Below are 15,486 nucleotides of genomic sequence, written 5' to 3' on the forward strand. Positions count from 1 at the left end.
GTGAGAAAATCACTTTCCCGAAGGTTTCATTCCGTTTGGACTCTGTTTGATATTCCTTTTCTTCAAAACCCTAAAATAGGCAAAAAAAACAGCAATTCTGGGCTGGGCCTCCGGTTAATAGGTTAGTCCCAAAAATAATATAAAAGTGGAAAATAAAGCCCAATAATGTCCAAAATAGTAGATAATATAGCATGGAGCGATCAAAAATTATAGATACGTTGGAGACGTATCAGTGTCCTCCATAAGTCTCGGAGTGACACTTGTGTAGGATCTGTTCCTGTTCATGCTCAGGTACACAACGTCTAATAACACCATCTACTCCTTATTTATAAAGGTGTGGGTCATCCCAGAAGTAATGTCTTAAATCATAGAAAAACTTTTTCTTTTGTTGGTATGTGAAACTAGGTGGTATAAATTTAGCAACAATGTAATTGGCATAATCAGCATACCATGGAGCAGTACGAGAAGCATTTATGACAGCTAATTGTTCATCAGGAAAGATATCATCAATAGGTAGTGGGTCATCAAGAACGTTCTCTAACCTAGACAAGTTGTCTGCAATGGGGTTCTCAGCTCCCTTTCTATCAATAATATGCAAATCAAATTCTTGTAGTAGGAGAACCCATCTAATAAGTCTAGGTTTAGCATTTTTCTTTTCCATAAGGTATTTAATAGCAGCATGATCAGTGTGAAAAGTTACTTTAGAATCAACAATATAAGGTCTGAACTTATCACAAGCAAATACAACTGCTAAAAATTCTTTTTCAGTAGTAGCATAATTTCTCTGGGCAATGTCTAGAGTTTTACTAGCATATTGGATAACATTTAATTTCTTATCAACTCTTTGTCCTAGAACAGCACCTACAACATAATCACTAGCATCACACATAATTTCAAAGGGTAAATTCCAATCAGGAGGCTGAACAATAGGTGCAGAAATCAAAGCTTTCTTAAGTATTTCAAATGCTTCTACACAATCATCATCAAAGACAAAAGGAACATCTTTTTGTAAGAGATTAGTCAGAGGCCTGGAATTTTTTGCGAAGTCTTTAATGAACCTCGTATAAAAACCGGCATGAGCAAGGAAATTTCTTATACCTTTAATGTCCTTAGGACACGGCATCTTTTCAATAGCATTAACTTTAGCTTTATCAACTTCAATACCTCTTTCAGAAATTTTATGCCCCAAGACAATACCTTCATTAACCATAAAGTGGCACTTCTCCCAATTCAAGATAAGATTAGTTTCTTCACATCTCTGCAAAACTCGATCAAGGTTGCTTAAGCAATCATCAAAAGAAGTTCCATATACGGAGAAATCATCCATGATAACCTCAACAATCTTTTCACAAAAGTCAGAGAATATAGCAGTCATACATCTTTGAAAGGTAGCAGGTGCATTACATAAACCAAAAGGCATACATCTATAAGCAAAGGTACCAAAAGGGCAAGTAAAAGTGGTCTTTTCCTGATCCTCTTTTGACACAGGTATTTGAGAGAAACCAGAATAACCATCTAGAAAGAAAAAATGTGTATGTTTGGATAATCTTTCTAGCATTTGATCAATGAAAGGTAGAGGGTAATGATCCTTTTTAGGAGCTTTATTTAGTTTACGGAAATCAATTACCATTCTATAACTTGTAACAATTCTTTGTGGTATCAATTCATCTTTATCATTAGGAACAACAGTAATACCTCCCTTCTTAGGGACACAATGGACAGGACTTACCCACTGGCTATCAGCAACAGGATAAATTATACCTGCCTCTAGGAGCTTTAGTATTTCTTTTCTTACCACTTCTTTCATCTTAGGATTCAACCGTCGTTGGTGATCAACAACCGGTTTAGAATCGTTTTCCAATTTTTTTTGTGTTGGCATAGAGTGGGACTAATGCCGTTAAGATCATCAAGAGTATATCCAATAGCAGCACGGTGCTGCTTCAAAGTTTTCAATAATTTCTCTTCTTCTTGCTCTAAAAAGGTTAGCACTAATAATGACAGGATATATCTTCTTTTCATCAAGATAAGCATATTTAAGAGTATCAGGTAATGGTTTAAGCTCAAACACGGGATCACCCTTGGGTGGAGGAGGATCCCCTAGAATTTCGACATGCAGGTTGTGTTTCAAAATAGGTCCCTATTTAAAGAATACTTCATCTATTTCCCTTCTTTCATTCATAAACATATCATTTCCATGGTCTAGCAAATATTGTTCTAAAGGATCACTAGGAGGCACGACAATAGAAGCAAGACCAATAATTTCATCTTTACTAGGCAATTCTTTATCATGGGGTTGTCTACGAAATTTAGCAAAATTAAAATCATGAGACATATCCCCTAAACCAACAGAATCAATATCCTTTTTGCAGTCTATCTTAGCATTAACAGTATTCAAGAAGGGTCTACCAAATATAATGGGACAAAAGTCATCTTGTCGGAATCAAGAACAAGAAAATCAGCAGGATATTTAACTTTCCCACACAAGACTTCAACATCTCTAACAATCCCAATCGATGAAATAATATCTCTATTGGCAAGCTTAATTGTAACATCAATGCCTTCTATCTCAGCAAGTGCAATATCATGCATAATTTCTTCATATAAAGAATGAGGTATTGCACTCGCACTAGCACCCATATCACATAAGCCATGATAGCAATGATCTCCTATTTTAACAGAAATAACAGGCATGCCTACAACAGGTCTATGTTTATTTTTAGTATCGGGTCTAGCAATTCTAGCAGCTTCATCACAAAAGTAAATAACATGCCCATTAATGTTATCGGACAAGATATCTTTAACCATAGCAATGCTAGGTTCAACTTTAATTTGCTCAGAGGGTTTGGGTGTTCTAATGTTACTTTTGTTGACCATAGTTGAAGCTTTAGCATGATCTTTTATTCTAACAGGGAAAGGTGGTTTCTCAATATAAGCGGTAGGAACAATTAGGATCAACATTATAAGTGATAGTCTTTTCTTCAACTTGAGTAGGTTCAACTACTTTTACTTCAATGGGAGGATGATATTTAAGCCACTTCTCCTTAGGGAGATCAACATGGGTAGCAAATGATTCACAAAAAGAAGCTACTATGTCAGAGTCAAGTCCATATTTAGTGCTAAATTCAAGCATCGGTATCCATAAAAAATTTAACACAATCAAACTTAGGTCTTATACCTACTCCTTACCTTCGTCGAGTTCCCAATCTTCAGACTTGTGTTTAATTCTTTCCAATAAATCCCATTTGAATTCAATAGTCTTCATCATAAAAGAACCAGGACAAGAAGTATCGAGTATGGAGCGATTATTGAGAGAAAGCCGAGCATAAAAATTTTGAATAATAATTTCTCTTGAGAGCTCATGATTGGGGCATGAATATAACATTGATTTAAGCCTCCCCCAAGCTTGAGCGATGCTTTCTTCTTCGCGAGGCCAAAAATTATATATATAATTACGATCATGATGAACCAGATGCATAGGATAAAACTTCTGATGAAATTCCAATTTCAATCGGTTGTAGTTCCATGATCCAATATCATCACATAGCCTAAACCATGTCAATGCCTTTCCCTTAAAAGATAAAGCGAAGAACTTCTTCTTGATAACATCCTCGGGCATACCTACAAGCTTAAATAATCCACAAACTTCATCCACACAGATTAAGTGCAAATCGGGATGCAATGTTCCATCTCCTGTAAAAGGATTAGCTAGCAGTTTCTCTATCATGCCCGAAGGAATTTCAAAGTAAACATTTTCAATAGGTTCAGTAGGTTGAGGAGCAACTCTATGCTCTACTGGTCGGGGTAAAGATACCCCAAACAAGCCCCTCAAAGGATTACTTTCCATAGTAACAAGTGACAGTAAATTTCAGCACACTATATCAAATTTTCCTTACCAAATTCCACCTACCAAAGGCGCTTCACTCCTCGGCAACGGCGCCAAAAAAGAGTCTTGATGACCCACAAGTATAGGGGATCTATCGTAGTCCTTTCGATAAGTAAGAGTGTCGAACCCAACGAGGAGCAGAAGGAAATGATAAGCAGTTTTCAGTAAGGTATTCTCTGCAAGCACTGAAATTATCGGTAACATATAGTTTTGTGATAAGGTAATTGGTAACGGGTAACAAGTAATAAAAGTAAATAAGGTGCAGCAAGATGGCCCAATCCTTTTTGTAGCAAAGGACATGCCTGGACAAACTCTTATATAAAGGAAAGCGCTCCCGAGGACACATGGGAATTATCGTCAAGCTAGTTTTCATCACGCTCATATGATTCGCGTTCGGTACTTTGATAATTCGATATGTGGGTGGACCGGTGCTTGGGTACTTCCCTTACTTGGACAAGCATCCCACTTATGATTAACCCCTCTTGCAAGCATCCACAACTACAAAAGAAGTATTAAGGTAAACCTAACTATAGCATGAAACATATGGATCCAAATCAGCCCCTTACAAAGCAACACATAAACTAGGTTTTAAACTTCTATCACTCTAGCAACCCATCATCTACTTATTACTTCCCAATGCCTTCCCCTAGGCCCAAACAATGGTGAAGTGTCATGTAGTCGACGTTCGCATGACACCACTAGAGGAAAGACAACATACATCTCATCAAAATATCGAACGAATACCAAATTCACATGACTACTTATAGCAAGACTTCTCCCATGTCTCAGGAACAAACGTAACTACTCACAAATCATATTCATGTTCATAATCAGAGGGGTATTAATATGCATAAAGGATATGAACATATGATCTTCCACCAAGTAAACCAACTAGCATCAACTACAAGGAGTAATCAACACTACTAGCAACCCACAGGTACCAATCCGAGGTTTTGGGACAAAGATTGGATACAAGAGATGAACTAGGGTTTGATATGAGATGGTGTTGGTGAAGATGATGATGGAGATTGACTCCCTCCCGATGAGAGGATCGATGGTGATGATTTCCCCCTCCCGGAGGGATGCTTCCCCGGTAGAACAGCTCCGTCGGAGCCCTAGAGTGGTTCCGCCAAGGTTCCGCCTCGTGGCGGCGGAGTTTCGTCCCGAGAGCTTTCTTATGATTTTTTCCCTAGGGAAAATACTTCATATAGCCAAAGATGGGCACCGGAGGCCTGCCAGGGGCCCACGAGATAGGGGGGCGCGCCCCCACCCTCGTGGATGGTGGGTGGCCCCCCTCTGGTGCTTCCTTCACACAATATTTTTTATATATTCTAAAAATGACTCCCATGGAGTTTTAGGACTTTTGGAGTTGTGCGGAATAGGTCTCTAATATTTGCTCCTTTTCCAGCCCAGAATTCCAGCTGCCGGCATTCTCCTTCGTGTAAACCTTGTAAAATAAGAGAGAATAGGCATAAGTATTATGACATAATGTGTAATAACAGCCCATAATGCAATAAATATCGATATAAAAGCATGATGCAAAATGGACGTATCAGTCATCAATTACCAAAACCAAACATGGGAGCACCATGCTCTTCACCAATGCGTATAAAGCCCGAGCACACCCCCACGTCACCCAACTGTAGTCAGATGGTGTGTGTTGCGATGTTTGCCCGACCTTTCAATGAGGCCGACCTAGAAGTTAAGTGTATTATTTGAAACATAAAATGGCAAGAAAAAGTTTCCCATGAGAGAAAATAATCATTTTTGTATTGCGTTTGTATTTACCAACGACAAAAGCCCATATCATTCTTTCACCGGCCAAAGCAACCCAATAGTCGGGGTCCATAGAAAGGCCAGGCACAATTCCCATGGCACACGACTCGGGGTAGATGGTGTGGTTTGGATGCCTGTCCGGTCTTTCAAGGCCGTGGTCTGACTGGATGTCGCGTCTAGGACTTCCAGCCAAATAATCCATGCATTTGCCCTGACAATTAATCATTGCACATAGCTTTCTTTGGTGATTTGTTTGATAGATAACCCATTGCGACCGCTATCCAAAGAAATAAAGAGTTGATCTATAGAGTCCCAAAAAGAAGCTTTCGTTAGTGCTACGGTAGTCGATTGAATCTATAGGCCAGACCTCGATCTTCTTTCTCAACTTGAGCTTCGACTCCATATGCGCTAACCCCACAATGACCATATATATTAGGGCCCATTTGACCATTGTTGATAAGTGTGTTCCTCGCCACCGTGGGACCTGGCCATTTGGCATCTCTAAGGGTCTTTGCCTGGTAAGCTAGTTGGCTGACCCTAGCCGGGCTTGTGTGTGGGTGTTGGGCACATTATTTGCGTTCCTGTACTCAGGGTATGCGCTTTCGTCCGGGTACCCTAACTGTGTTGGCATGTGCGCGCGGGCATGTGCATGCATCTAGGTACGCTCTGCTATGTCAGTTTGTGATGGACTCTTTACGTGTGTGGCATGGAGCCAATGTCGCAATTGACCAATGCAACTACTTGAGGGGTGATAACGATGTTGGAAGGAGATGGCGATGCTACAAATGAGTCGTTGGAGATGTTACAAGGTGTTCGTGACCGACACCACATGTCATTCTTGGTGCTGCTGGAAATGACAATCACTTGGTGTTACGAACAAAGGCCACACATTTTGTGCTGCAATGGGGGTCGCCAGTTGTGCTGCAAGGGCGCCGACGACACTTGGCCATTGTTGCAAGTGGGTTGCCACCGATGCTTCACGTTCTGTTGCAAGGGGGTCATGGGCGAGCTAGGGAGACGAGGTGTGAGGGGAGATGAGGGATGGCCAGGTGCACGAGGTCATTGCAATGAAGCGATCCAACAATTATAGGAGGCAGATCGGACGGCTGGCAAGCCAACTGACCGTGCGCACGGATCAGTCGGTTGATGCCTAGCATTGGCCCTCTAGTTTTCTACTAAAATTGCTCTTTCCTGAGTGGGGCCGCTAATATCGGGAGCGGGATTGACAGCCGGTTGGGAGTGGGTCAATGATAGGAGAAAAGTAAAGCGAGACAACAATTCTTTGTGGGAACACTTACCCCTTTGCTTCCTCTCGTGACTGCCTAGTCGATTAGGATTTCTCCGCCTCTCGTCGGCGCCGCTGCCGCTCCGCCTCGTTTGCGGTGGGCTTAGGGCCATGGAGGCACGGTGGACTTTGACTGATTGTGACGGAAGGGTTTCTGCTTCATTTTTAGGTGTTTATTTAAGGACGATTAGTTTTTGCGTCTTATTCAGGGGGCAAGGCGGTGGTTGCTTCTTGAAGAATAAATAAGTTTCTTCTCGTCTATCACCCGCCTCAACGGTGCATCTAGCGTCAGTGGCGGAGCCAGCTCCCGGCTACCCGGGGCAGCTGCCCGGGCTCTGCCACTGACTCTTGCTTAAATGATAGCAGTAAATGTACGGCTAAGCATCATTTATAAGGGCAACCAAGTCATAAACTAGAGCGTAGTGTATTTTGCCCCGGCTCCCTGGTTGAGCTGGCTCCGCTACTGTCTAGCGTTATCGAAGGGCATGTGGAGGCGTGTCTTCCGTGGATTTTTTGTGATGTTCAATCAATGTGGTTTTCGGCGGATCACCGTGGATTCAGTATCCGTTCGTGTGTACATAGTTTGGATCATTTCGATCTACACTTCCCTTTATCGGTGGTGGTTGTTGTGCTAATGTGCTGGTCCTGTGAGACTTTAGCACTATGACTTTTCTATTGTCTTCTACGATAAGTTTTGCCTGGCCGTGATGATAGAGGGATGATGACGGCGCGACGCCGCGTCTTTGGCTCACTCGAAGGGAAAAAATGAAATCGGCTAACGTAGCGTTTTTCAGAATTTGGGCTGACGCAGCAGCTGCAAAGAATCACTGCCCTGAATTCTCAAAAAAAAAACACTGCCTGTGTAGAAAGAAAAATGGACCGGTTGTTATTCTGAATTCCTGATCTGCTACGCGAAAACAGGATTGTTCACTGCAATCTGCTCCTCTTGAAGTCTGGGAGCGTGAGAGACACCGTCCGGGGCTGGAACCCGACGGACGCGAGCCTCGGCGAGAGTATCATCCCCGGGCTGGGGCGCGGCGAGGGCACCGGGTCCCTCTTCCTCGACGGCGAGCCGGCGAGCCTGGGCGAGAGGTTGACGTGCTCGAGGGCCCTGGACTGGAGGTCCTGCGGGTAGTCGCGCACGCACCGGATGCGTGGACCGGTGCCCGTCGACCACCGGCACGTCTGATGGTTCTTGCTACGATCGACACTTGCAGGCGGCCGCTGCTCTGAGATATTATTGGCCTCTTCTTCTTCTTCGGTGTCGGTGGTGTGGGAGTCCACCGGAGTGCCGGCATCTTCCTCAGCATCGCTCATGTCATCGTGGTCGGCCGATCCATGATATGCCTCGCCGGTGAGGACGCCGTCTATCTCAACTTCTGTCAGATCTTGAGCAGCGGCACCTGCTGCATCGTTATTCTCAACATGTTCAGGCTGAGCGTCAGAGTTGCTCAGCAACGGGTACTCGTCATGTTTGTCGACAGCAGATTTCTGAAACAAATCACGCGTCATTTGCAACAGTTCTGATGATTTACTTGCAGTTGTAATTCTTGTAAGGAAATTATCTATCTCGTGAATCGTGATATGGTTATGATCTGGTATTTACCTTGACATCGGTGAGGCTAACGTCGTTCTCCTGAAGGAAGCGAATGAAATCTCTGAAGTTGTCTTCCGTTGGAAGGTAGTGGCCACTGTATGGCCATATTGCCTGAAGAAATGGAGCACCGTCAGGTATTTTGAGAAGAAGAAAAAAAATGATATTATTTCTACATGAACATACCTTGAGAATTCCATCTTTGACCACCAATCGTCCAGCACATGTTATGGCTCCACCAGCTAGGAAGCTGGAATGCTGAAACGATCCTTTCTTCTTCTGCACATCGTCAATGCCAGAGCCGAAGAAAACGTCAGAACCAATGCAGCGAATTGTATCTTTGACTAGGAATTGCGTACATACGTGAACCGGTGTGTAGAGAACAAGAACATTTACCTGGCCAACATAGAATGCCTTTGTGGTGCTGAGGACAAAAATCCACTTGGAGTCATCCGAAGTGTGCACAAGAACCCCGGTTTGTTTGAACATAAGTTTGCCACCCTCAATAACAACTTCATAGTGTTGCCTCTCTTGCTATTGTTGAAAAGATGAAAAAAGAGGATTAGATGATGTTCTCAATTATTCGACACTTAGTGTTACTTTTCTGATGTGTTAGGTTGATGTACATACTGGTCCAAGGTACTTGACGCACTGCCCCTGAAGTTTACTCCTAGGGCAATTCTCAAGATTTATTTCTTTGCCCTCCCCAATGTCTAACCTGTAGATTATGTTAAACAGTTAGCATATTATTTGGTCTACTAGCTTCCCAAAATTTGCGCGAATTTAAAGCCTAGACAATAGGCATAATAAGCTCAGCTTACTCACCAATAGAAAAAGGGCTCCGTACTCTCACTCCTGGACCAGACATCATAATAGATATGCAAATTGTGCCCATATCGATGCCTAGGGTCAATCTGTCCGAAGGCATAAAATGGCAGCATTAGTAATTAACAATCTGCAACAATCTCAGTAGACAGTAGGACACTGGTACCTACTGATCTTAGTTTAGTGCTAGAGTTAAGTAGCATGTGACTTACAGCTTCGAGCCAGTGCTGCAATGCCAGCTTCTGAGCCTTCCCGTTCTTAGATAACCCCTTGCCAACCTGAACCACCAAACAAAATCGCGTCATTCAACTGCAGGTTTGATGAAAATACAGGGCACCAGGAAGCCAGTTTGATGAATCAGTGAATGCTAGTCACCTTAGCCGCTCTTGTCCTTGCCCTCGCCCACCGCGACGCCGCCGTTTCGGGCTTTCCGCCGTTGAAGAACGATATCGAGCTGTGCTTCAGTGATGCAAAGTCCAGTGCTTTCCACCTGCGATAAGAGTCAAAACTTCTATAACTTCTGAATGTTAAACTAGCTGTTCTAATGCTCAAGAACCGAAGAAAAACTGATACATACCATAGCTCCTCTACGACGACTGCGCAGTCGGCGAGGTTTCTCCTGGTCCGGTAACTCTTGTAAACCTTTTGAAGTTTCACGGCTGCGGCATCAAGCTCACATTTGGGGCTGGATGAAACATTGGGGCTCAATGCGTCAGAGTTGCGTCGGTCTTGGTTGCCATTTACCATGCTCTGTTTGCTCTTATTCTGAACTGAACCTGTGGATTCCTCTCCTCCTCGCCACTGTTTGAAACTCACAGAGTGCATCAGTGTGGCCTTGGAGAAGAGATGTTCTTGGCCTTGTGATTTCAGTGTCATGTTCTTCTTCTGTTCATCCCAAGGAGCTGGGATTTTGTTAACCATGTCGAATTTGTGTGTCCTCGGACTGGAGATCTCTGTGCCAAGAACTTCAGACCACGTGCGACGATACAATCCCATAAACTGAACCTTCTCCTGAAAGTTTGGGAGAATCTGAATTAATTTCATGTGAAGCAGTGATTTTGAGCAACTTGGAAGAGAATTGAAAAGAAGAAATCTGCTCTTGTGACATGGTCAACGGTCAGACAAGAATAAAGCACTAACAACAAGCAGCCGGCTGAAATGACCCCGGACTTTCAGGAACTCCACAGCAGCTCTAACAAGATGAGTGCATAAGTGCATTTGTGACCTAAACGAACTGAGACCAATATCTGAGCTCTAGAATCCATCTTTAGAACAAAACCGGCTGGATTTCAAATGTCAAAACACCCATAGAACTCAAGAGTCAAAATAAACATTCCTGCCACGGAGCCTCATGTTGGACCGATTCCAGTCCCCAGCAAGAAAGAACACAGACCAAGAACAGGACTGGGTCAACTTCTAAGCAATCAAAGCAAGAACTCCATGATCCTCACCTGGTGGTCTCGGAACAGCAACCCAAGAAGTGGAGTCTTCCCCGGAGGCGACAGGAATCGCAGAAGGTGTCGAGAGGTGAGAGAAATCTTATGTGAGACGGCTGTGGTGGCTGTCGATGAACACCTCAGGGGAGGTTACGCTCCCTCTTATATGTATGTACCGAAACCTTGGACTGGCTCCGGAGACGTCAATTTTGTTCTTGAAGGGACCATGGCTGGGTAATTTTGTTGCCCAAGGAAGCTAAGACTGCGGTCACTGCTGAAGTATGCAGAAGAGGCTGCTGGCTTTCAACCACCTGGACGTTCTTTCAGCTTACACCTTGCCACACGTCTCTTTTCCAAACAGGTCCTGAGCGGTCAAGCTTTTCTTGGGTTGGTCGTGTGTGTCAGTGTGTGTGGGGTTGGGTTGGGGCGGGGTATGTCTTCCTGAAGGCACTACGTTGTCGAAACTAATTTTCTTATTTGTGTTTCTTAAAAAAAAAACTTATTTTGTAAAACTTTCACCTGGTTTTGTAAGATATTTTTGACAAAATAATACACTTATACCTTGACAAAGACGACACATTCTATGGCACGATCACCCTTCATACAGTCGTAGGTCTTCATAGCCCTAACCGCAGAAAAGAAAAAGGTCTTCATAGCCCTACGGAACCTTGACAACTTAGCTTTGTAACCCCTGTCATGAGAAGATTGAAACAAATATGAAAATAGGGATATCTGTTTATAAACGTGTTATGTTTTCTTATGGAAAAGGCCCATGTTTCAACCGCTGGATATAAATTAGGATCCTTATGCTCACGTGTCGAATGAAAGAAGTGGTGATATTAAACATTAAGATAGCGTAGGTCCAGTTTGTGATTATGTTAAATTATATATATATATATGTGTGTGTGTGTGTGTGTGTGTGTGTGTGTGTGTGTGTGTGTGTGTGATTGTCCTGAAAACAAATATAATTGAGCTTACTCGCAAGAAAACCATACAATTAGATACCTCTATTATATACATCGCAAAAAGACACATCAATTCTTTACTTTGTTATCCATGATATAACTTTAACTTTTAGCTTCTAACACTTGGACTAGAAACATACAGCCCATTAGTCAAATGTGCTAGTGTCCTAATGGGCTGACACTTCATCCCAAGGAGCTCTGATATGATCTAAAACACAATACATATGCAGGCATTCATGTATATGTGCATACCCTCATTCCTATGAACACACATGTAGATTATACCCTTGTGAGCACCTCCGAGATATTGTGCCGGCATATCATTTTGAGATTGACGAAGTCACCAACGTTGCATCGTAGTATGGGAACGTTTCATCTCATTGACCTTGTAGTCGACGGGAACATCTCCTCCTATTGAACGCGCATCGCTGAAAATCCTGAAATAAATCCAGGAATAATGCGAGTAACAGGACTTGAACCCTAGTGGTCTGGGAATGCCAGGGTCCTCCTAACCATCCAACCTCAGGTTGGTGCGCTGCATCTAGATGTTACAACAACCCAAAAATCACTATGTTCATTACTATCTTCTTAGGCAAGGGTACTTGTTTAGGTATTTCAAGCATGAATACTTCCTCCATCGTGGTTTATTAGCCCGCCTCATATTTTGTCTTAAATTTTGATCTTAAAATTAACTAATAAAAAATAAAGTATGTACTACAAAAGATATACCACAAGAAACTATTTTAAATACAAATTCAATGATATCTGTAGTACATATTATATATTTTATTTGCTACATTTATGATGAAATTTGCAAAAAAAACAAAGGGGTAAATAAACTCAGACAGAGAAAGTAAGTACTCCTATAATATTAGAATGTTTTGACTTTTGGCACAACACATTAATGTTAAAAACGTTTTTATATTATGAGGCAGAGGAAGTGTCAAAAATGTTTTATATTATGGGACGGAGAAAGTGTATCAGTAATCTCCGTCCTCCTTGAGCCTATTAGTTTCACCAAGTACCACCCTTGCGAATGCGAAGAAAAATTAAAGCCGCCTTATCCGTCCGGCCTTACAAATAGGAGCAGATGGTGGAGATGCACGTATCCGGACCAAGCAACCGCGGAGCTGGACCGGAAGCATTCAACACCAACAGACTCGGAGCGGCACGCGCAGCGTCATGCGTTCAAGCACCGGCACCAGGCCACCAACTGAAAGAGAGAATGGACTCCCACGTAGTGACGTAGGCAAGCAGATGAGAGTGCGAATGGATGAGGAAATAAAATAAATGGGCTGGTAGTTGGCTGGCAGCGCGTGGAGTGAAAGCAGCCGACGAACGGGTCCCGGCGTTTAGACTGGGGTAGTCAAGGCCTCTGATCCCCGACCTCCACGGCAACTTTTTCACGTTAAAAAAAATCCCACAACTATTATTATAACAATTCATAAAAAATACTTCCTCTGTAGACTAATATAAAAAAATATATATCACTACTTTAGTGATCTAAACGCTCTTATATTAGTTTACGGAGGGAGTAGATCACAAACATAACAAAAATCATATCAAGCTTCCTAGATCACCGACCGGTCTCTACCGTCATAACAAGGCGCCTACGCGTGGCTTCGCTGCTTCCCATTATCGATGGCTTTATGCATGTGCCTCTAAGGACCAGCGTCTTGAAGCCGCAGTTGTTGCCGTTGAAGCCTAGATTAAATCTGAAGCACTTGACACCAAATCTCACCATCAGGCACACATGACAAAAAACCCTAACATCGTTGCCTCTATGAGACTGTAGAAATCTAGGCCGAAGCTCTATCGACTCCGTCCAGGCGAACGAACTCGAGGGTGGAGGGGTCAAAGCGCGGAAGACAAACTCAAAGAAGATACGCCATCATCCCTCTAAGCGTTGCACCTGTAAGGATTAAAAAAAAACCTAGCCTAAACTACCGGGCGCAACGGAGGCACTGAGATACCCGTCCCTGCACTACTACAAAATACTCCCTCCGTTCCTACATATAAGTATTTTTAGAGATTCTTATATGAACTACATATGAAGCAAAATAAGTGAATCTACACTCTAAATTATGTCTATATACATCTATATGTAGTTCATATTAAAATATATAAAAGGCTTATATTTAAGAATGGAGGGAGTACCTTATAGGTAGATGCCTAGCAGTAGTGATGGGTAAGTGCCCCACACCACAGTTAGGTAGCGGTAGCGGGGGTCGGATCCCAACGCTACAGGTACATCGTAGTAGTAGCGCGGGTGGGCACAACCCACGCTGCTGATAAGTGGGCCCAACGGTACCCCCAGGTCGAGCCATAGTAGCAGCGCGGGCCATAAGCCCCACGCGGTCATATGACCCGCATTGCCACTACCCATACAACGAGGCTGGTGGGCCCCATTTAGCAGCAGCGTCGGTCATAAGGCTCGCGCTACAGCTACTGCGTAGTAGTAGCACTGACTCTTTCCTGTGTTGTTGCTAAGCTCGCATGCCAAAATATCTACCACCTTTTCCCTCCCCCTTCCTTCTCTTTCCTCTTCCACTCGATTTCTTCCTTCTTCCTTCAATTCTCCCCCTCCCCCTCTCTCTCCTTTGTCCCTCCACCATCTCCATTAATGCCCCCTTCCTCACTTTCTCTCCCTTCTTCCATATGTCTCTTGCCCCCTCCACTCCTAGCCTTGTCTCACTAGCACTACTGCAGGATGGTCTAAACGCGACACTACGATTAGAGACCCTTCAACGAAACTGTGAGCGATGCCATAATTGCAAACGGTGGTGTAAAAAATTCATCAAAAAGGTGCAGAACGTTTGCGATGACAGATGCATCAAACACGATTTAGATTTTAGTTGCGTGTGCGATGCAGGGCATATGGTTCAGTTCAATTAACTGCTTGGGATGAGGAGGAACAAAAGAAACGGGCAACCGGGTGAAGGCGTGTGTGATATGTAGCATACGATTCACTAGGATGAACCATGTGTGATTAGGCAACATAATGGAAACGGTTCAACTGAACAAGATGTGTGTGATACGCGGCAAACAGGTTCGTAATCAGAAATATGTGTGAAGACCAATAATAACACAGACGATTGCTGCTAATAAGCCGTGTGATTTGCTCTGTCTACAGTAGAATAACACACACACACACACATATATATAATCCAATTACATAATTAACTATACAGATCATTCGCACACACCTCAATAAACAATTGCATGCATTCTAAAGTAGGAGAAACGATCGTCTAGTCATCTACTTCTTGTGACGCTCCTGCCACTGCTATGTGGCTCGATCCCTCGTCTGGGTCAGGAAGAGGACAGTTCCTCATGTCAATGATCCACCTATACATCTTGTAGCTTGTGTATGCGTCCATGGCCGCGTACTTGACATGTCGTTCATCCAGTCTCTTATGCCACACATTGTGCCAGGCGTTCCTATCCTTATTGCTTTCATTCTTCATCTTCATGTAGTAGGGGTCGATGATGGCCGAGGCGAGGTCAACCAGGGAGTTCAGTTTGTTTTTGCCGCTGCCCCAGACCTTGTAGTCGCGCTGGATGTTGACAAGATTCGGGCATTTCAAGCCTGAAACTTTGAGCGCTTTTAGATCGTTGGTGGTGTCCACCGCAGTGAAACTGTAGTCGAAGATGTTGATAAACCTGAAGAAATGCTCGCAGGCGTTGTGGCCAGGTGGTAGTGGTAGACGACGACGTCATGT

The 15,486-nt window shown here is 43.4% G+C and overlaps 1 protein-coding gene and 1 long non-coding RNA gene across 3 annotated transcripts; one reads left to right on the forward strand and one right to left on the reverse strand.

Annotated features, from left to right (window-relative positions):
- Nucleotides 1-7,663: 7,663 nt before the first annotated feature.
- On the reverse strand, nt 7,664-11,063 carry LOC125551219 (IQ domain-containing protein IQM1-like). Of its 2 annotated transcripts, XM_048714379.1 has the most exons (10): nt 10,815-11,063; nt 9,941-10,374; nt 9,739-9,853; nt 9,576-9,641; nt 9,364-9,452; nt 9,169-9,256; nt 8,935-9,072; nt 8,725-8,817; nt 8,551-8,652; nt 7,664-8,435 (listed from the first exon to the last, which is right to left on the reverse strand). In XM_048714379.1, exons 2-10 carry the CDS (start codon nt 10,357-10,359, stop codon nt 7,872-7,874), a joined length of 1,674 nt encoding a protein of 557 aa, XP_048570336.1. In that variant the 5' UTR covers nt 10,360-10,374; nt 10,815-11,063; the 3' UTR covers nt 7,664-7,871. The 2 variants fall into 2 exon arrangements, with proteins under 2 accessions (XP_048570336.1, XP_048570332.1); XM_048714375.1 differs by having other exon boundaries at nt 8,725-9,072.
- On the forward strand, nt 8,334-8,865 carry LOC125551231. Its single transcript, XR_007302307.1, has 3 exons — nt 8,334-8,496; nt 8,587-8,675; nt 8,731-8,865. It is a non-coding gene; the product is annotated as an uncharacterized LOC125551231 (long non-coding RNA).
- Nucleotides 11,064-15,486: the final 4,423 nt, after the last annotated feature.

The sequence above is a fragment of the Triticum urartu genome, chromosome 1 (assembly GCF_003073215.2).
Source record: "Triticum urartu cultivar G1812 chromosome 1, Tu2.1, whole genome shotgun sequence".
Classification (NCBI taxonomy): Eukaryota; Viridiplantae; Streptophyta; class Magnoliopsida; order Poales; family Poaceae; genus Triticum; species Triticum urartu.